Source organism: Bos indicus, chromosome 14 (assembly GCF_029378745.1).
Source record: "Bos indicus isolate NIAB-ARS_2022 breed Sahiwal x Tharparkar chromosome 14, NIAB-ARS_B.indTharparkar_mat_pri_1.0, whole genome shotgun sequence".
NCBI lineage: Eukaryota > Metazoa > Chordata > Mammalia > Artiodactyla > Bovidae > Bos > Bos indicus.
Genome location: NC_091773.1, coordinates 655509 through 675860, shown reverse-complemented (window position 1 = coordinate 675860; position 20352 = coordinate 655509). Strand labels below are relative to the sequence as shown.

Sequence of the window (20352 nt, the reverse complement as noted above, 5' to 3'; positions counted from 1 at the left end):
CACCAGGCTTTGGGTGAGGCCAGTCCAGGGGTTCCGAGCTGTCCACTGCTCCTGGGTGAGGACTGCCCTTGGCAGCTGTCAGCTGGGACTCCAGTGAGCCCTGCACGAGGACAGGTCCTGCTGCAAAGGTGTGAGCCTGCCCCAGCTGCCCGTCTCCAGGGCCGGGAGATACTGCTGGGGCTGTGGCCAGACCGCCAAGCCCAGGCAGCACAGTCTCCTGCTCTCAGACTGGGGGTGGCTGTGGCCGGCAGATTTACTCAGCCCTGCCTGTGTGTCAGACTGTGCCCACCAGAGAGGTCAATGCCTGCTCCCAGGGCCGAGAGGACAGACAGGGAAGGGCTGGAGAGGGAGGAGTGCCCTCAGCAGCAGGTCAGAAAACAGCTTTATTGGGAAGAGGGGACTCCAGACGCCATGAACAGACAGACGGGTGGTCGTGGAAAGCAGGTGTCCGGGGAAGCAGGAACCATGGCAGAAGGCGGGCCTGGGGAGCCAGGGCTCAGGCATGCAGGAAGCGGTTGAAGGCGTTGTAGGCCGACTCCAGGTCGAAGAGCATCTGGCGCACCTGGGAGTCATCCAGCTCATCTGAGGCCGACATGCCACTCAGGGTCTGCAGCCTGCAGGGCACAGGGTACAGCGCCTGCCTGTGTGTGTGGTGGTGGAGGGGGAGGGCTATGGGGCTGGGGGGTGTGTGTGTGTAAGGTTATGGGGCTTGGGGTGGGGGGCGGTGTCTGGGGGGTAAGGCTATAGCACTCGCGTGTGTGTGCAGTGGTGGAGAGGGAGGGCTATGGGGCTGCAGTGTGTGCGTGTGTGTGTTTGTGTATGTATATATGTGTATGTGGAGGGAAGGACTATGGGGCCAGAGCGTTCGTGCACGCGTGTTTGTAGCTATAGACCCAGGGGGTGTGTGCACAGGGGAGGGGGCTGGGGCTAGGGTTGCGGGCCCTGGAAAGCGACAAGCACTCACCACTGGCTGACCGTCTGGCGGCCCTCGAAGTCAGGGGGCAGGTGGCTCATGCGGTGCATGGTCTCCATCAGCTCCCGCAGGTCAGGCTGGATCTAAGGGAACAGCGCCCGCTGGGTCCCGCCCCGCTGAGCCCGGCTCCTCAGAACCTCCCCTTCCCTCTTCCCCCTGCCCAGGGCCGCACCTCGTCCATGGCTCGGATCTCCAGGCGCAGCTTGTCCATCACCGTGATAAAGAGCTGGGAGCGAGTGTGTGTGCGTGTGACTTCCCGGACCCCCGGCTCAGACCCCCGACACCCTGGTTCCTCTGCAGAGAGGGGCCTGGGGCCGCCCCACCCAGCCCCTTGCTCGCCTTAGCTGGAGGATCACTTGGGCCTCCCCCCACCCCCCCCCCCCCGCCCCCCCCACCCATTCCTACAGCCAGGGGGCTACTGGGTAGGAATGCAGGACACGACCCACGTAGGCCTGGGACGGGGCGGAGCCTCGCGGTGGCCCCCCAGCCCCCGCCCCGTGGACCCCCGCGGCGGTTCGGGGCATGCGCACAGGGCCCGCACCGAGACCACGTCCGCTATGCAGCGGTTCAGGTTGCCTTTGTCGTCCTTGATGGTGATGGGCCGGTCCTCCTTGATCCTCTCCATAGCCAGTGGGCAGTCCAGCTGAGGGGAGGATCACGGCTGGGCCTCACAGGGCAGCCCGGCCGCAGCCCCGGGGCCCCTACGCCTGCCCCCGTCCCTCGGGGTGAAGGAGTCGCTCACTCACGCGAAACTTGCGGCAGAATTCATCAATGGAGCTGATTTCTGAGCCCTGGACCTGCCGGAAGGCCGCCTTGTACTGGACCAGGAGTCGGGAGCAGGCTGCGGTGTACCTGGGGGAAGAGGCCAGGCTGCTGCCCGCAGTGCCAGGCCAGCGCCTCTGGGTCCCTTCTAATTATCCTCTGCTCTTCCAGACACAGGGCAGCTCGCATGGACAAGACGTTAAGGGCCAGAGACCGGCCATGGGGGCAGAGGCTTCCTCATGAAGCTTTGAAAGGTGCAGGGGGTGGGGTGGGGTAATGCCCCAAATGTGGCTGCTACAGAGGACCAGTCTGGACTTTGCAAGTTGGCTCCGCAGGTCCCAGCCAGGTCCCTGAGCCTGTTTCCTGGGCTGTGTTGGCTATGCCCCCACATGGACAGCTCACAGTGCTGCTGCGGGGCACGACCGCACTAGACAAAGACCCCACATACCTCCGGGCTGCCAGGCCTGGCCAGCAGCTCCCCACGGACTGACTGCCCGAGCCCCCAGCTCTCCTTCAAAGCGTTCTCACTGATGAGGTCCCGGGGAGCGGGGCGGGGCCAGAACCCTGGAGAAAGCTGGGCGCAGCCGCACCCACGTGGGCACTGCCCCCGGACTGCCCACCCTCCCTCCCCACTGAGCACCTGGCCCGGGAGGCCAGAGCTGAGCTTCCGAGGCTGGGCCAGCGGTGCAGGGAGGTGGGCTCTCACTCGTTGGGGGTGACGCAGTCCTTGATGTACGCCTTCTCCAGGGCTTGCATCGTCTTCACCACCGCAAACAGCTCCGCCATGTTGTCGTACCTGAGGGGGCGCAGACTTCAGGCGTGGCTGCCCAGGCAGGAAGCTGAGGGCCCGAGCACACCTGCCAGCCCTGCCTGGGTGCCACTGAGGTGGAGCTCTTGGTCTGGCCGCCTCCTCACCCCACCCCGAGCAGAGGCTTCTGGGGACCTGTTTCCCTGGGAAGATCCCCAGGGTGGGGGAGGCAGGCAGCCTGGGGCTGGACTCACTTCTCCCGCTCACGGGCGTTCTTGTACAGCTTCACTTCCTGTCGGGAGACCAGGCGGAGGGTCGGCCAGCAGCACCAGTGAGGCTGCGGGGCCCCAGTGAGGACCACGCAGATGAGAACCACAGTTGACATGGCCAGGAGGGTGCCCACCACTCACCTCATACAGCTCCGGCTTGTTTCCAGGGGCTGCGACAGAACAGGCAGAGTGGAAAGTCACCCCAGCGAGCCTGGCCACCACCCTGGCCGTAGGAACTTCAGTCCCAGCCCCTCTTAGTCTGCAGGGGACCTGAGCAGAACATAGGCCCCCCTCACTCTGAGGGGGACCCGAGCAGAGCACAGGCCTCTGGGTTCAGGGGCTGCATGCTAGGCCTGGTGCTCCATTCCACTCCTGTTGCTCAGCTACTGCCCCTATAGCTGAGTGACCACAACTTACTTATGATGTGGTTGTGGGTACACAATGTCTGTCACATGCTTTGCAACCATCCTCCTGGCCTGGGGACTCCGGGATACTTGAGACACCCTGAAGTCCAGGCACACTACAGCTGTCATCTCTGCGTCCAGCTGACCCCACTTGGAGGAGGTCTTTGGGCCCCTGGCTACCCCCTGGGACCTTGTTGTGTCAGACGTTATAGCCTGCCGGCAACCCCTGGCCTCTGCAGGTTGAAAGCCTCGGCCGTCTGGGTCCCTGGGCCCATCATGGACCATACTCACCTCCCATGCCAGGAGTGGCTGGGATCCCGTGAAACATCCTGCCGGCTCTGAGTCAGGTGACCAGGAAAGAGAGGAAGATGCGGCAGCCACTGGAGGAGTGACCTGCAGAAGAGAACACACGACACAACCTCTTAAAAGACAATCCTGAGCATATCTTCACACAAGAATAAATTTGGAGGAGCAGACCAAGGGGGGTTGGGGTGAACTTTCTGTGAGGACAGTCCGGAGGATGATAGAGGCAGAGGGGAGTGTGTGTCGGGGGGTGGTTTGTCAAAGGACGCACCACTCACAGGCAAGAGGAGTCTGGGCTTATCCTGGTGCAGCGAGCTGGAGTCACTGGACAATTGGAGACAAGTCCTCGGGGACCCAGATGGGCAGTGAGCTGAGCAGACAGTGGAAGCAGGAGCCCTGCTCACTTGAGAAGTTGATGCAGTGGCTGGGGCGAGGTTCAGACGTGCTTTGGAGATGGACCCACCAGGTGCAATGGAGAATTTTAAAATGTGTAAAAATTAAAAACGACTCAAGAACGACATCCTTATTTTCAGACCAAAGGCACCATGACCGTCAGATGAGCTGACACGGAGACGGTAAACAGAGTAGGTGTAGAGAGTAGGTGGGTGTACTACGGTTTGAACGTGTGGGCTTTGAGAAGCTCCGCAGGCTCCAAGGAGGCTGCAGAGGCGCCTGGAGGTCAGGGGAGAGGCCCGGACGGGCAGCCTGAGCCTGTGGCACTGAGCGGGTGGGTGGCGCCCCACTGGAAATGGGTGAGGGTGAACCAAGGTAGCGAAAAGACAGCCTATGCTGAGCCCCGGGACCCGGCGCAGAGGCAGTGCAGCGGGAAGGCGGGATGAGGCCTGGGGGACGAGGCTAGGAGTTCAGCTGGGCGCGGCGGGGGCGGGGCAGGGACACACAGACCGCTCAGCAACCGTGAGGCGGTGGGACGGCCAGGAGCAATCAGGGGCTCGGCTGTGGCCCTACAGCGGGACCCCAGCAGCCACGAAAGGGGAGCTCCGCGGCCACACGCTGAGCATCGTCACCCTGCACGAGCAGGGCGGCGAGCTCCCAGAGAAAGCCCGGCGAGCGCAGGGCGCGCAGGCCCGGGAGACGGCCTCAGACCCCGGAAGGAGCCAGGAGACCCGGGGGCCCGGGACACAGAACTCCGAGAGGGCACCGAGGAGCAGGGATGCAGAGGACCCTCCGCGGCGTGGCGAAGACGGTGGGTTTTGGTCAGACCGCCTTTTCCGCCCGTCCCTTGCCCGGAATACCTGGACCGCCTCGCAGGTCCCAGCGACGGCGCGAGGGCGGGGCGCACCTGACGTCTGCTCCCGCGCCTGCGCGCCAGGCCCCGCCGCCTGCGCATGCGCACGCTACACCTGCGCCAGGCCCCGCCGTCTGCGCCTGCGCGCTGGCTACGTCCCGCCCCCTGAGAGCTGAGGCTGCGGGTGAGTCTGTCCCTGGGACAGAGGGAAGGAAGCTGCGGATAAGTGGCTTTGCGTTCCCCTAGAGGGCCTCTAAGCGGCCAGCTCTGCCCTTGAAACCGCCCCACAGGGTTAACAGAAACTGGTAACAGAAACCTTAGAGCTTGCCTTACCGCTTGATAAGAAGCCCGCGGTAAACAAGGACCTACTGTATAGCGTGGGGAATTATGCAGTCTCTTGTAATAACCTATAATGGCAAAGAATCCGAAAAATAACGTGTGCATACACACATATAAGAAACTGAAGTAACACTGCAAGTTAACTGTGTGAAGGTTTGCCGCCCTTCCGACTATGCAGTCCATGGAATTCTCCAGGCCAGAATACTGGAGTGGGTAGCCCTTCCCGCAGGCCCTCCATTTGTAGCCTGTCTTCACGGATCGAGGTTGCTTTCATTGTTGATACAAAAGCTTGCATGCACGACGCTAAAACTGGCCCTGCTCCGGGGTCCAGCGAATGACCTCTTGCCTTCAGAGCTCCACCCCATCATGTGCCACCATTTTTAACGTGTGCCATTAAGAAGCAAGTAATTCAGATGTGCCTCTGCAGAACAGATGATCTCACCTCTTCCCTGCCTCCAAGGTTCTCTCCCCACACCTAAAATCATCCTGCTTTTTGTGGGGGGCACTGAGGCTTGTGGGATCTTAATTCCCCTACCAGGGATCGAATCTAGCCATTGGCTGTGAAAGTGCAGAGTCCTAATCACCAGGGAATCCCCCCAACCTGTTTCTTTATACTGTAATGTCGCAAGCCCCTCGCCTTTGAGGAAGCAAATATGAGACCTGTCCTGCCATCACCTTGCTTGGCTGCCTTGTGAATAAATCCTTCCTCTGCTGCAAACCTTGGTCTCTGGGTTTTGGCTCGCTGTTTCCTGGGCAGACGAACCTGCTCCAGTAACACCCTCAGTTCCTGTGGGCTCTAAGCTTTACAACCCTGCCTTCCACCTCCCACTTGCCTTCCAAGCAGCAACAGCAGAGAGGGGTGGAAGCAGCAGTGGCTTCTTTATTAGAGGCCTGGGCAGGGCACACCATGGGGCTGGCCAGTCAGAGGTGCCTGAAGAAGAGCTTGGGGCCCTGGTCCAGGGTGCACACTTTGGGGCCCAGCTGGCTGGGCAACAGCTGGTGCAGGGCATTCCGGTCCTCAGCGGAGAGACATCTGGTGCACAGCTGCAGCTCCTGCAGCTGCGCCACAACCTTGTCCCAGAGGTCCAGGCCCAGGGGGCCCTGGACAGCACAGCCTGCAGAGGGGAGGCAGAAGTCAGCCTTGGGGAGCTGCTCCTGGCAGGATGCAGCAGGAGTCCCGCGGGAGCCAGTGGGGTTTGTCTCGGGTCTCACAGGACTTTTTTCTTTACCAGTGTTGCCCTAGGGACGATATGCACTTCCCCTGAGGCCCCGAGGGCTGCAGTGAGGGGCATGAGTAAAGCCCAGGAGAGGCCAGATCATTCTCAAGGATGGAGGGTGCTCTCCCAGAGGCTGCCTGGGACTGCAGACCCCTCCCACAGCCAGTGGTCAGGCAGGAGGGAGGTCAGCTCTGAGACACTGCATTCACATCTGTGCCTCTGACAGTGTCTGATGATGTCTCTGTCCATAAGATGGACCCAGCATGGCTTCTTGGGAGTCTCAGAACACTGAACTGCCAATGCTCAATCCTCAGAGACCACAGAGTACCCAGCAGGGGGCTTGGTGAGAGCCTACAGGTGCCAGGAAGCCAGATGTGTGGGTAGCGGCCCCACAGCTGAGTGAGGGGTAGGTCGCCCACCAGCCTGCCTTCAGGAGGGCCTTCCTGAAGAACCAGCCTGGCCCTGTAGGGCAGTAGGCGAGGAGCAGGAAGAACCCAGGGGTCCCCAGTGTGCACATCCACCCCCAGCCCTGGTTCTCCTGGAGGGCCAAGTCTGGTCTGCCCTGCTCCCAGCCCAGCAGGACGCACCAGTTCACCCAATGCACCTCTCTGGGGTCGTTCTCAAGACGGGGTCCTGCAACAGGTGTGGCCAGAGAACCACCTAAGTCAGGCCACAGGCCTAGATGGTACGGTCAGGGCGCCCTGGCCAGAAGCAGAAGGGTCCCTCGGAGGCAGGTATTGCCACTCTAGGCTGACCTCCCCTCCCTCCCTCTGGACAATAGGAATGAAAAAGTCCCTGCGGCAGTGGGTTCCCCAGCCATGGTCTTGAGGGTCGGGCTGACCACGCTGGAGGCAGAGGCCTACGCTCCTCCCGCCCTGTGGTTTGAGGGGTGAGGCTTGCAGCTGCCTCTGGGCATACTGGGCACTGTCCTCCACTTGAGCACCCAGGGGCCCCAGCTCCACTCTGCAGCCTGGCTAGTGGCAGGATGGCCCCTTCAGAGGAGGCACCTGGGCCTCAGGCAAGTTCCCAAGCAGGGGCTGTGTCACCAGCTCCAGTTGGGCAGCTGCGGCCGCCACACCCAGAGCTCACCTGACAGGCCCAGGAAGCTGAGGCCTTGGGGCCGCTTTTGGAGGGTAGACAGGAGCTCCTCCAGGCCAGCACTGCTGACCTCAGGGTTGGCAGACAGGTCCAGCGAGACCAGTGAGGGGCAGAGAGGGAGACATCTGAGACAGGGCAGAAGCCTGGGGGTCAGTTTCCGTCATGAGGGGAAGCTGCCCCAGGTGACACCAGACACTCCTGAGAGCCACTGAAGCTAGAGGCCATGGCGCATGGGTGACAGGAGGACCCAGCGGAAGGATGTGAGAGCCCGAGGGAGGCAGGTCGTGAGGCCCCAGCCTCCCAGCTATGCGACCAGACCCGCAGGGTAGTGGCAGCGTTACCTGCTCAGAGCTCTCACATCTTTGTCGCCCAGGTGGTTTGCTGACAGGCTCAGGTGCTCCAGGACGCAGCCTTCCTAGACATCAGAGAGGGACACCTGCCCTCCCTGCCTCCCAGTAGAGGCCCTACACCTAGGGCGCCAGACACCGCCCCCATCCCTTGAGAATGATGGAGTGAAGCATGCCTGACCCCCGAAGCCAGAGGGGGCGGCGTCTCCCCAAGTCTGCAGGTCAGAAGGAGATGCTTCTACCCAGAGGAGTGGCTCATACTTGGCACACCATGACGTGATCTCAGGAGACCCGCGCCACCCAGGCGCCTTTCCTGTTGGCCAGGACCTCGGAACCCGAGGCGAGCAGGTCTATAGAAAGAGTTCCCCACCCCTGTTCTCTCCCAACTTGCACCCTCTCCCAGCTCCCCCGCCCCCAGTCCTGGGGGTCAAAGTGCCTCTGGCTTAGTGCCCCCTTGAGCGAGTACCTGGCTCAGGTAGTGAACCACAGGGTCCGTGAGGCCGACGTCACTCTTGCCAGTGACCACAGAGCTCAGCTCCAGGCGCAGGAGGCTGTGTGCCGGCAGGCTCCCCAGGACCGGGCCCAGGGCAGTGGGGCCCAGGCCATTGTAGGACAGGGACAGTGTCTTCAGGCACTTGGTGTCTATATGAAGGCCAGAACCTCCATCAGGTTCCTCCCTGTCCCCAGGCCTTGGCCCAGAGCCCCCATGACCCTTGGGAGGCTGTCACTGTCTCCGAGGTTCTATGTACTGGGAAATGGGGTCTCGGCCCAGGGTCTCACGCTGGGGAGGGGGCAGCACTAAACTCCTGAGCTCAGTTTCTTCCCACCACTTGTGGGTACCCGACCTGTCCCTACTCATGCCAGGGTGGCCCCAAGACTGGTACACCCACACATGGTGGGGCAGGGCTGGGTGGGGGCACTCCGTCTACCACCCAAGTCCCAGCCCCTCCTCCCCTCTGCTGCGCTCCCAGCTCTGAGCCCCACTTCCTAGCTCAGGCCTCCGTGGAAAACCTCCTGGAGGATGCTCAGTTTCCCGCCTCTTGGTGCTGGGACTGCGGGTGGAATCGTATCCCACAAACAGAATGCTCAGAGCCGGGGAGCAACAGGGCTGGGCCTGCAGTATATGTAGCTGGGACTGGGTCTGGGTCCTGGGGGGCTGCCCAGGCCAGGCAAGCCACCCCCATGTCCACTCACATGCTCCCGAGAGCCAAACTGGTGCCCTGGTTTGAGGCTCTCTGAACCCCTGGGGCCGGGGAGTGGATGTGCCAGCAGCTCACCTTGGAAGGCACTGCCCAGGGCCACCTGATGGCTCAGGAAGAAGCCGGGGCCAAAGCCACAGGCCTGGAGGTGCAGGGTGCAAAGCACGGGGCAGGCCCGCAGGATGGAGGCCAGGGCCTGGCCACAGCCATCCCCGAGGGGGTTCATGCTCAAGTCCAGCTCTTCCAAGTTCTGTGGGAGACACAAGGCCCCCAGAGGGTCTGGTGTTTGCCACCTGGATCTGGGCGCCGGCCAGTGCTCTCAACCGCACCTCCCCACCAGGGATGGGCTGGATGTGGACACTCAGATGCTGCTGTTCCCCGTTCCTCTTACCTGCAAGGTGGTCTGCCCCAGGAGGCCCGCAGCAAGCTGGCGCAGGCCTTCAGGGCCCAGGTGGTTAGAGGACAGGTCGAGGAGGGTCAGGCCGGGCACGGTGTCCAGGGTGGCCAGCAGCTCAGCAACACACCCATCCCCCAGCCGGTTCCCGGCCAGGCGAAGCTCCCGGAGTGCCGAGTGCAGCTTCAGGGCCCGCAGCAGCGGCGTGAGCTGGGCCTGGCGCAGTGCCAGGGAGCAGGCACTGAATGTGGGGGCTGAGCCCTGGTGCTCCACGGCCTGTAGCACCTGCTGGTGCTCCCCTGGGGAGGGACATGGTGTCACCAGGACAGGTTCCGCCTGTCCTGCCCTGGGAGTCAGTGGTGGCCAGTCAGGCGGCACCCCGCCCCCTGCTCCAGCATGAGCTCCAGGGCAGCTCCTGGGGCCCCAAGGCATGCTGCAGAGCCAGGGTGCGTGGTGCTGACCCACCTCCAGATGGAGCCACCTCCTGCCCTCACTACCTACACCCTAGGGGGCCGCTAGGTAGGGGAGGAAACCCTGAGGCCAGATGTGGCGGGGGGACCCCGGTCAATGCCTGGGGTCCTGAGACTGAAGGCCGTGGGCCTGGTCTAGTTCTCTGCCCAGGTCTCCGCAGGGCTGCCTGGACCCTTACCTTGCTCCAGGGTCTGGCAGGCCCGGCGGTAGCGGTCCCTCAGTGGGGGGAGGTCCCACGAAGTCACCTCAGCCAACACCTGGCGAGCAGCAGTGGTGAGTGGCCCCGACCCGTCCTAGAGGACGCCCCCAGCTCAGGGCCCTGGCTCTGGCCACTTACCTCCTCGTTGCTCTGCAGCACGTCGGGGATGGGGTCCTGAGGGGCCAGCAGGGCCCCCTCTTTCTGCAGGGAGAGCCGAGGCAACAGCCCGGAGGCCTGGTAGTGACGCTGGGCGGCCTGCTCAGCCAGCCAGGCCACGGAGTGGGCCTCCCTGTGCGGGCACGGGTGCAGGCTGAGTACAGGCAGGTTCTTGCCCTGCCACCTGGGGGTGCGCAGCTCCTCCCTCTCCTTCTGTCCGCCTGCGACGTGCACAACGGGGCACCTCTGGGCCACTCCTAGGGATCCCAGGGCCTGGCGGACCACTCGGGGCCTTCCTGAGCCCGTGCCTGCCGGCACCTCCCCGCAAGCAGTCCCCCAGGGGCAAGGGATAGGGCCAGGTGGGCTCTCATCACAGGTCTCATCTCAACAAGGGCCCTCTACTGCCCCCGGGCACCACCCCCAGCACAGAGCCCACGGAGGCACAGCGAGCTGGGCGCCGGGAGGAGACACCTTACCGGTGTGGAACGGGAATGAGGAAGAGGTTGTCCTGAACTCGAACTCGGACTCGGATGGGAGGGGGCAGGACCTGACCCTAGGGGTGGGGGCAGGGAAGAAGGGGCTGAAGCCAGGAGAGACAGGCCCCTGCCCGTCCTCTCCCACAGCCTGGGTGGCACTCTGCCCCAGGTGTGAGCACCCACCGGGAGGTGGCCTGTTGTGGGGTTTTCTCCAGTGGGCGCCACGACCCTGGGGACGTCGGGGCTCCGTGCAGGCTCTGTGGCCTGGCTGTTGGCTCTGTCTGCTCTGACCGGCGTGCTCCAGCTCTCGAGATAGGGCAACCGGCTCTGCCGGGCCTGGGCCCGGGGCCTGCGTGCCGTGTCGCTGCCTGGGCCGGAGGCACGGTGTCTGCCGCCATCCCCACTGCTCTGGGGGCGGGCTGGGCAGCGGCCCCGGTGACCAGGGCTCATTGGGAAGTCTTCCTCCAGCCAGTCCCCGGCCAAGCACTCCTCCTGAGGGATGAGTGCCGCTTGGGGGATGGGAATCTCGCTGGGCCCTCGCAGTGGACTGGGGCCCAGGCGGCAGGTCTGGGCACTGCCCACTCCACGGATGGCCTCCCGGTAGGCAGCCCAGCTGGTACTTGTTGTGGCTGCCTCCCTATCGCTGGCAGGCCCGGGCATCGGGGCCTTGGTCTGCAGTGATGGGCTGGCGTGCCGGGGCCTCTTCTGGGTGGGCTGGGACGGGCCAGCACTGTCCTCGCCCTCTGAGCTGCTACTGCTGGCCACTTTGTGCCTGCTCCTCCGAGGTCTGGCCACAGTGGACACTGCCAGCCCCTGGGACACTCTGGTGCTGGCTTCACAGACCTCTGGGGTTCCTGGGCAAGGACTTGAGGGAGGAGAGGTCTCAGGGTCAAACAGATGGTTACTTGGGAGGGTCTGTGGAGCCTGGGAGCTGTGGGGAGCTGCGGAGAGAGCAATCTCTTGTGAGACAGTGCCTGGCACATGACCGCCACCCTGGGCCCAAGACTCTCAGGCTAAGGAGCGGAATCCCCAAGGGCAGAGGAGGCCCTGCTTACCTCGACCCAAGGAGGCCGCTTGGAGCAGCCTCCCCATGGCAGCTGCCTTCTCCTGCGTCTCACTGTCCAAATCCTTGCCGTATAGCTTCACCCACTGCTGCAGCGTCTCCAGCGGGTTGTGGCCCTGGGGGTACCAGTTGGGCAGGGTTGGTGGCACTAACTCCACCCACCGCTGCCCACGCCCTCCTGGCCTGCGTCCACTCACCTTCCTGGTGCGGAGGGTGACAGATGCTCCTCGCTCGATGAGCAGCTCAGCCACCTCAAAGTGGCCACAGTTGAGGGCATCATGCAGGGGTGTGATGCCGTCACAGCCCTGGCCGCCTGGGTCATCCACCGCAGCCCCGTGGTCCAGCAGGAAACGGACGATGTCTGCGGACAGGTGCATGAGCTGGCTCCCAGGCCCTCTCTCGGGAGGGACACATTCCCTCTCCCCATCACAGGCCAGAACCCCCGTCCCATGCTCACCCAGATGCCCGTAGTTGCAGGCCTCGTGCAGGGGTGTCCAGCCACAGTAGTCCCGAGGGTTTAGGGGGTGGCCCTGTGACCAAGAATGGGAAGGAGCCTGGCCCCGAGTGCCCCCACCAACCTAGCCTTTCCCTGGCACTGAAGCCTGCAGAAGGCGCCACGGGCGCACCCCTCAGCCTGGCCTGGCCCAGATCACAGAACAAAGAGATGCTCCCTACAAGGAGGGACAGGGTCCCCAGTTCTGGCTCTGGCCCTCCAGCCCTGCCCTGTTCCCTGGGGAGACAGCCCAGTCTGTGGGGGCGTTGCCTACCTGCCTCACCAGGTCCTGGGCGCGGCCCAGCCTGCAGGGGGGTGCCTACCTGTCTCACAAGGTCTTGAACGCGGCCCAGCTGGCCCTCGATGCACGCTCGGTGCAGCAGCGTCTCTCCCACGTCGTTTCGCCGGCTCCACTGTGGGCACAGCCCAGGACGGGGGCAGAGGCGTCAGGGGCTGGATGGCACCAGTGACCACAGAACGGTCACTGTCCTCAGCCCGCGGTCCTCACCTTGTTCACCCTCTGCCGGCCCAGGCAGCCTCGTAGCTCCTCATCCTCCTCCAGTGGCGGGGACGCGTCGGCTTCGTTCTCTGTAGCAGAGCCAAGCCCGCCACCCCATGTGAGCTGGTCCCTGTGCCGAGGCCTCCTGAGCTGAGACTGCCCGTGGGTCAGTCTCCCCCAGCCCCAGACCTCCGCTATTTCTTTTCCAGGTCCCGCCCTCGATGAGAGCAGCTGACGCCGGGCGCAGGTGTCCTTCACTGTGCGACACCTGTGTGCGCCCACCCTCCCAGCACCTGCTTCTCCACCGTGGGTGCCTCTCACCCAACTGCTTAGTGGACAGCATCCCTCTTCCACCTGCTGGGTGCCCAGCTGTTCCCTCCTCAGGAGTCAGAAGCCCGTGAGCTGGCCCCAGCCACCCCAAGCAGGCGCCAGGGAGCGAGCCTCACCACTCTCGGAGAGCTCCAGCTCCGTGGCCTCCAGAGCATCGTCGTCCTCCTCGTCCTCCTCGTCCTCCCCGTCCCCCTCGTCCTCGTCTCCAGCCGCTTTCAGTTCCTGCAGCCTGGTTTCGGTGCTGGGGGCCTCCTGGGGCTGCAGCCTCAGCTGTACAGCATGGAGGTGCTGCAAGATCTGCCTCTGAGGAGAGGGGGCACCCAGCTCAGGGCCGTGGGCGAGACAGGGCCGCGGACAGTCAGGCTCCGGGGAAGCTGTGTGCGGGATCCCAGCGTGGGTGGGCAGGCGCTCCCCACCTGCAGCTGGGGCTGCCCGGCCAGCTGGGCGCAGCCAAGAGCCTTCTGGAAGCACAGCGCCAGCACCTCGTAGGCGTCGCCAGCCTCCTCACGGGACAGGGCAATGTTCAACCAGGTCTTGGCCTCCTGGAGGAGAAGCACAAAGTTGACGGCTGTGGCCCCCGCTGCCAAACACGAGATGGCGGGTGGCCGCCCCGGGGGTGCAAGGCCCCCGTGCTCACCCCCAAGGGTGGCAGCCCTGTGATGGAGCCTCAGGCAGGACGGGGCCATGACTGCTCACCTCCAGGGGGTTGCCCTCCTGCAGCTTCAGTTCCGCTTCGTAATGGTGCACAGCCTGGCGGTGGTCCTTCATGTCCCCCAGGGTGGCAGCCAGGGACACGTGGATGACGGCCAGCTCGGGCCCCGGCCTGCTGAGCAGCTCTGCAAAGCGCAGCTGGGGGGCAGCTGCCGTCAGGCCAGGGCTGTGCCACCCCCTGTAGCCCCTGCCATCCGCCATGCCCGCTTGGCACACACCTGCTTCTGGTAGGCTGCAGCGGCCTTGGGAAAGTCGCCTGCCTTGGAGAACAGGTCCCCCAGCTGCTCACAGATGCCCATGGCAACCTCGGGGTCACTCTCCTCGGACTCCTCTAGTCGCTGCTGCAGCTGGACCACCGCCAGCACTGCCGGAAAGAGCCTTATGCAGGGATGGCCAGTGCGGGCCTGACCCAGCTCCAGCACCCACCACACCCAGCCTCTGCTCACCCCCAGTAAGGGGGTGGTAGGAGGGGCTACCTCGTGGGGTCACAGCAAGAGAACCAACTAAGTTCAGCACAGGTTAGGGACTGGCCTGTGGCAGGGATGCAGGCAGGGGCCCTGGTGACCACTACTTATCAATGGAGGACACCGGGCCACTTATCAGTCCCACTAGGCCATACTCCCGCCATTAAGCAGGACGTTTTTTGTCTTGGGTCTGCCAGTGAAGACGCTGGCTTATGAGCAGACACCAGCCTCTGACCACCCAGGGTGCCTCCTACACTCCTTGCTGAATGGAGGCTCAGAGAACCGTAAGACCCCTCCTAACCGGAAGTGGAGAGGATGGGCCTCTCCTGATGGTGCCCCCTCCCCAAGGACGCATACCCTGGCCTCATCTGCTGAAAGAAGGAGCCCTCCCTACCCTGTCTTGGGGGGTCGAGACCCCAGGGCTCCTTCTAGGCTCACCATACTTCAGGGTCCGGCAGACTGAAGCTTTCTGCAAAGGCTTCTGGGAGCCGAGCCGATAGGCCTTCTTCAAGGCTCTCTTGGCAGCCAGGAAATCCCCAAGGTCTAGGAGGACCTGGGGGGCAAGGGAAGGTAAGCCTGCAGGCCCCCGAAGGCCCAAGCCCACCCGAGGGCCGAGCCCAGGGCACCTGCGAGAGCAGCAGGCAGCACTCGCTCTCCAGGAAGGCCTGCTTCAGGACGCGCGCGCACTCCCGCGCCCCCTCCAGACAGCGCATGGCCTGCGAGTGCTGCCCCCGCCGCCAGTGGATGGCCCCCAGGTTGTAGCGGGCTCGAAACAGGTCTTCATACAGGTGGTTCTGCCTGTGGGGGGATGGGGCTGTCGGTGCCCGAGGCTTCTGCACAGGGACAGCAGAGCAGGCACCCACGGACCCCACCGAGGGCTCCGGCCCCACAAAGTCAAGCCAAGCCTCTGTTCCCAGGAGACTGACGGGGCACAGGGGTGAGCCAGCTGGCTGCCCTCGCCCTGGCCACTTCCTCCAGGGGCAGGAACCCAGATCCCCCTGGGGCCTGGTGGGGACTTACTCGGCCAGGAAGATGCTCTTCTTGAAGTAGGCACTGCACAGGGCCACCTGCTGCAGGCTCTCGCAGGTGAGGCCCAGGTTGAGGTAGATTCGGGTCCTCATCTCACTCAGCTCTCGCTTGGGCAGTGAACCTGGAAGACACCCCTGCAGACACTCAGTGCCCCACCCCCATTTGGGGTCTCCGGCCTCTCCCTGACCCTCCTCTAGCCTCTCCCTGTAGGTGCCAGGGGTTCTGTTGCAGATAGAGTGAAGGGAATAGAGCAAAGGCAGCCAGATCTGAGGTCAGGAGGAGCACGGGATTTGCAGGGCCGCAAAGTGGGGGGTGTGGGTGTGGGTGGCTTCTGAGAGCCAGTCTCAGCCTCACAAAGGGAGGAACCTAGACAGGAGACCCATCACATGGGCAAGGAGGCTGTAGCCTCTTCTCCCTGCAAAGCACAGGAAGCCAAAGTGGGGGAGGGCGAGGCCTAAGGGCAGTCACCCTGCAGCTTCTCATCCAGGATAGCCAAGCTTTTCTCGAAGGCATCCTGTGCCTGCTGCAAGGCGTCCTGGGACTGGTGGTGGTCATAGATGTCCAGGTGGGTGCGGCCAATGGTGGCCCAGGCCCTCTGCTGCTCAACGTGGTTGGAGAGGGCACACGCTAGCTCCAGGTAGCGGTGCTGGTGCTGGAGGCACAGAAGAATGGCCACTGTGAGCCAACCCCCACCGCAAGCAAGCCCCACATGTCCCCCAAGCCCCCAGGTGCAGGCCGAAGCCAGGCTGCACACACACTGTTTCCTCTGTGCCAAGCGCTGCCTGTGGGGACGGTGGCACCACATGCTAACCATCCAGTCACACGAGGAGAGACTGACTGGGAGTCATTGGTGCTGCGGGAACACAGAAGCCAGGGCAGTTCTGTGTGGATAAAAGGTCTGGAATCCCACCCAGCCAGCCCCCGGTGATTTCAGCTCCAGTAACATGTTCATCAGTGGTTTCTGGAGCCACGCTCCCAGGAGAGGCTGTGGTGCATGCATCCAAGGACCAGGTGACCACTGCTGGTGCAGGGCTCTCTGAAGCTGAAGCCGCATCGCACCATGTCCCCCTCTTCCCTCCAGCCAGAGGCCTGGACGGTAGAGACCTGGCAGGCTCTGCCCCCAGGAGATGCAAACCACGGAGTGTTGACTGTGGCCAGCGTGGGGGCGGGCCGGTCTCCGCCCACCTGCAGGGCAGCCGAGTAGTCTTCCATCTCCGCCAGCCGCTCTCCGATTTTGCGGTGGGCCACGGCGCAGCCCAGGGGGTCGTCGGTGGTCTCCAGGAGCTGCAGCTCTTGCTGGTGCTCTCGCAGTGCCTCCGCGTAGCAGCCTGGGTGGGCGGGACAGGCTTCAGTCAGACTGAGCAGTGGGCCAGGGGAGCAAGGCCAGTGAGATGGCGGCCGGCCGGTGCTCAGGAAGCCCTCACCCCTGGTCCTCCCAGTCCCAGGCCCCTACGGCCCCTACTCCACCTCACGCACCATGGCTGGCCAGGAGCTCCCCTAGCTGGTGGCAGACAGAGGCCTCCTCCCGCAGCTGGCCGCTCCTCTGGGCCTTAGTTTTGGCCTTGCTCAGCTCTGCAGAGAGAATAACGAGGCCTGAGCGATGAGCCTCTCCGCACGGGAGGGCCAGGGCCGTCTCCAGCCCCCGCGCTCGGGCGCTTTTCTCTGGACTCACGGCGAAGCTCGCGCTCCAGGCTCATCCTGTAGTCGCCGCGCCCGGGGTTCCGGACTTCCCGCGCTCTCTGCTGGCGCGGCGGCCCCGCCCTTCCTGGCCCCGAACGCAGGCCCGGTCCTGCTGCGGAGCATCTCGGGAAGTGTAGTCTAGGCGCCCAAAGCATCCTGGGAGTTGTAGTAGGGCTGCGCTAGCGCTCGAAGCGTGGAAGGCGCCTTCAGCCCCCGGGTCTTCTGCGCGCGGAGCCCGGGTCCCGCCCCACGATCGCAGCGGCCCTTGGGGTGAGGTCTCCCGGGCTCCCGCCGCTTGCTGCCGCTGTTCTGGACACCTGCGCGACCTGGTCTGAGGAACGCACTGCCCTCGCAGGGGAGGAGAGGAAGGCCTCGGGGACCACGGGCACTTGGGCGCTCGGATCTGTGTCCCCGCAGAACCCGCATCAGCCGCGAACGTGCCGGAGTCCTCACACGCGGGAACTCCGACCTCCAGTGCTGCCGGCGGGAGGGGGGGGGGGGGTTTGAGTTCCAAAATGAACTGAACTTCTCAGTGTGCTCGACGGTTGTGTTCCTGGAAAACTCAGCGTGCGCTCGTTAAAACTGCAAAACCGTCGTGTGCTGAGAGGTAAAGGGGGCAGGATCCGAGCCTGGAGCGCTGTGGCCTCAAAGCCGGGAGATCCGGGGCGTGGGGAGCCCTGGCGACCTCTAAGTGCCCGTCCTGTACCCCACGCCTGGAGAACCAAACACCTGCTAGGCCGTGTGGCTCTGTCCCCGCTGCCACTGCGGGTCCCTGGGCCCTAGGTGCCAGGGCTAGCGCCCCAAAGGCCCTAGAGGAGGTCTGGAAGGACTGGGAGGCAAATGTAATGAAATGGGGCTTCCCTGAGACCGTAAAGAATCTGCCTGCAATGCAGGAGACCTGAGTTTGATCCCTGGGTCAGGAAGATCCCCTGGAGAAGGGAATGCCTATCCATTCCAGTATTCTTGCCTGGAGAATTCCATAGACAAAGGAACCTGGCCAGCTGTAGTCCATGGGGTCACAAAGAATCAGAAATGGAGTCAGACCCAATGGGGTAAAACTCTCAGCCAGTGGATGGGCAGCAAGGCCTGTTGGGGAGGGAGCTGTATAGAGGGCTGCTGGTCCTCAGGTCCAGGGAAGGTTGCCCAGGGCCAGTGGGTGGCTGCAGGGGTGGGGTGAGGCTGAGCTTGGGGAGCTGCAGGAGGGCCTACTCTCAGCCTCCTTGAAGGGTGTAGGGCTCTCCACTGCCCCCCACCGTCCCCAACATGGATCCCAGGGACAGGAAACCAAGGTGGCTGCTTGGCAGGTGGGCTGTGAGGTTCCAGGGGCACAGTGAGATGCAGGGTGGGGATGGGGGAGTCAAGTCGTGGGAACAGACTGTCCCAGCTGAACAGGGTGTCTCCCAACACCTCTGTGCCTCCAGCCCTCCAGCACCAGCATCCATAGGGCAGCTCAGGTTCTGGGCCTGATCCCATTTCATAGAGGACCCAGCTTCTCTAGCCTTGGCCTTCTGCACCCGTCAGACAGGGATGCGCATCCAAGGCACTGCCAGCCAGAGCTGGGGGCCTGGGGTGAGGAGACTGCAAGTTGGGGCCAGCCTCAGCCCCTGGCTGAGAGACCCATCCGTGAGGCTGTCTTGTAAGGAAATACAAACAAAACTTGGCTTGGAACTTTTTAAAAACTATAGAGACAGAAAATATCCAAAGAGATTATAGACCACAAAAGCAACATAGTATGTTGTAAAAATACCTCTTGACTCCTCTTTTTAAAAAATTATTTTTTATTATTTTTGTAAATGTCTCACTTTGGGCTGAGAAATGTAGTGTTTAAAAGGAAGTGGGTGAGAGGGGGAAGTGGGGCTCGACCTGTGCCCCCAGGCCTGCCCCCGCATCTGCTGAGGTTGCGCCCCCACATCTGCTGAGTTTGCACCCCCACCTTCACCAGCTCAGGATGCTAAGATGGACTGGGATCCTGGAGACAGACCACTGGGGCCTTCTCCTTTCTAACAACATGACTCGGACACCCTCCAGTAAACCAGTGACTCCTGGTGAGATGCCACAAGCAGGTTCATGGCACCAGCCTCCATCGGTGGCCAAGAACACTACAGTGTCCCAGGGTGCCCATCTCCACAGGCTGTAAGGCTCAGCTGCTGAGGTGACTGTCACAGGGTGTGGCTGTGGGATAGATTAGTAGTCTCGGGCACCCCTACGCGGGGAGCCTTGCCTGGGCACCAGCCTCCCCCGCCCAGTGCTGGCTCGCAAGCCGCTGGAGCTCCTGGGCTGTGCCCCTCCGTGCACAGCTGACCTGGGGTGGCAAAGTGCCGCTCCTCCTGGCCCTCCCCACACACGCAGCATGGCTCTCCCGGCCTTGGTTTCGCCCCCGTCACACACCTTCACCTGCCCACCCAGGCGGCCTGGCCCTCTGCTACCTCAGCTTCACACAGGCACCCACACACACACAGACCAGGTAAGCCTGCCCTGTCCTGCCTCCCCCCCCCAACATGGTCACTTCGGAACCCACAGAAAGGGTGTTTGGCCCCAAAAGACCTGAGATGGTGTCACGGCACCATTCCACACACAGGAGATGCAGCCTGCGTGGACCTGAATGTCTTCACCTGTGCCCACCGGCAGGTGCAGGCAGCCCTGGAGGGCAGTGGGACCACAGCAGGGTGTGGCTGGGAGTCTTTCTTTGTGGAGGGGAGGCAACACTGAGTCGGCCTTGCAGGAGTCGTCTCCCGCCAGCACCATGCCCTGGGTGTGGAACAGGGGAGCCCTGGGCCTGGGAGAGCTGCCTTGGCCACTAGGAACTGGGCTCAAGCTGTACCCCACAGCTCCTTCACCCCTCTGCTCAGCTCCCACCAGAGGGCCAGGAGAAAGCAGCCCCCAGAGACAGGCCAGGGTGGCCCTGCCCACCAAGCCTGAAGTGGGGGCCAGGCCACCAGGCGCTGCTCCAGGCCCAGGTGGGCTGGCCTGCGGGGAGGGAACCAGCTCTTTGGTACTGAAGCTGTGAGTGCGGGGAGCCTGGTCTCAGCAGGGCCCGCACCCGCTTCAAGAGCAGGCCTCGGGGTCCCAGGCAGGGCTCCTCCCCCCGTGAGGCCCACAGGCCTGCACCTCGGGGGGCCACCTCCCTAGGGGAGGAACCACCTCCCTGGGGAGGAACCACCTTCCTTGGGGAGGAACCACCCTGCCCAGCGCTGACTTCCACTGGATGCAGGACCAGCGGATGGTCCCTGAGAGCAGTCTGGGGGCAGCTGGACCACTCAGACCCTCAGCCAGCCAGGCCTGCTCACTGCCAGCGCACCCCAAAACTCTCCTCATGACCTGAAGACACTGAGTCCTTGAGACTGAATAGAGAAGATAGAGTCTCTTTTGCTAAATTTGTGTAACTTAGACAAGAGCCCATAAAGGGTTTATTTTCCTGGGAAGAGACAGAAAATCACCCTGCATTCCGAAGAGCCTGCTGAGCCCTGTAGCTAAGCCTTGCC

The 20352-nt window shown here is 63.4% G+C and overlaps 2 protein-coding genes across 10 annotated transcripts; both read right to left on the bottom strand.

Moving 5' to 3' along the window:
* Nucleotides 1-365: 365 nt before the first annotated feature.
* VPS28 (VPS28 subunit of ESCRT-I) lies at nt 366-4820 on the bottom strand. 5 transcript variants are annotated; one of them, XM_070802236.1, is made up of 10 exons: nt 4713-4820; nt 3448-3549; nt 2894-2922; nt 2738-2775; nt 2442-2531; nt 1720-1825; nt 1515-1616; nt 1146-1199; nt 965-1056; nt 366-614 (listed from the first exon to the last, which is right to left on the bottom strand). In XM_070802236.1, the coding sequence occupies exons 2-10, from the start codon at nt 3482-3484 to the stop codon at nt 497-499; spliced, it is 666 nt and encodes a 221-aa protein (XP_070658337.1). In that variant the 5' UTR covers nt 3485-3549; nt 4713-4820; the 3' UTR covers nt 366-496. The 5 variants fall into 5 exon arrangements, with proteins under 5 accessions (XP_070658337.1, XP_070658338.1, XP_070658339.1 ...); XM_070802237.1 differs by lacking the exon at nt 4713-4820 and adding an exon at nt 3731-3906; XM_070802238.1 differs by lacking the exon at nt 4713-4820 and adding an exon at nt 3738-3900 and having other exon boundaries at nt 366-637.
* Nucleotides 4821-5904: 1084 nt separating this feature from the next.
* On the bottom strand, nt 5905-16979 carry TONSL (tonsoku like, DNA repair protein). 5 transcript variants are annotated; one of them, XM_019973549.2, is made up of 26 exons: nt 16863-16979; nt 16667-16762; nt 16376-16518; nt 15659-15842; nt 15182-15311; nt 14788-14959; nt 14600-14714; nt 13916-14061; nt 13683-13835; nt 13403-13528; nt 13103-13289; nt 12666-12745; nt 12481-12570; nt 12122-12194; nt 11862-12025; nt 11657-11780; nt 10785-11542; nt 10602-10678; nt 10108-10258; nt 9949-10027; nt 9297-9598; nt 8984-9155; nt 8173-8348; nt 7701-7774; nt 7351-7484; nt 5905-6159 (listed from the first exon to the last, which is right to left on the bottom strand). In XM_019973549.2, exons 1-26 carry the CDS (start codon nt 16885-16887, stop codon nt 5966-5968), a joined length of 4125 nt encoding a protein of 1374 aa, XP_019829108.2. In that variant the 5' UTR covers nt 16888-16979; the 3' UTR covers nt 5905-5965. The 5 variants fall into 5 exon arrangements, 4 of the variants coding, with proteins under 4 accessions (XP_019829108.2, XP_070658296.1, XP_070658298.1 ...); XM_070802195.1 differs by having other exon boundaries at nt 7351-7421; XR_011570438.1 differs by having other exon boundaries at nt 6096-6159; nt 7351-7421; nt 7701-7770.
* Between the last annotated feature and the right edge of the window lie 3373 nt (nt 16980-20352).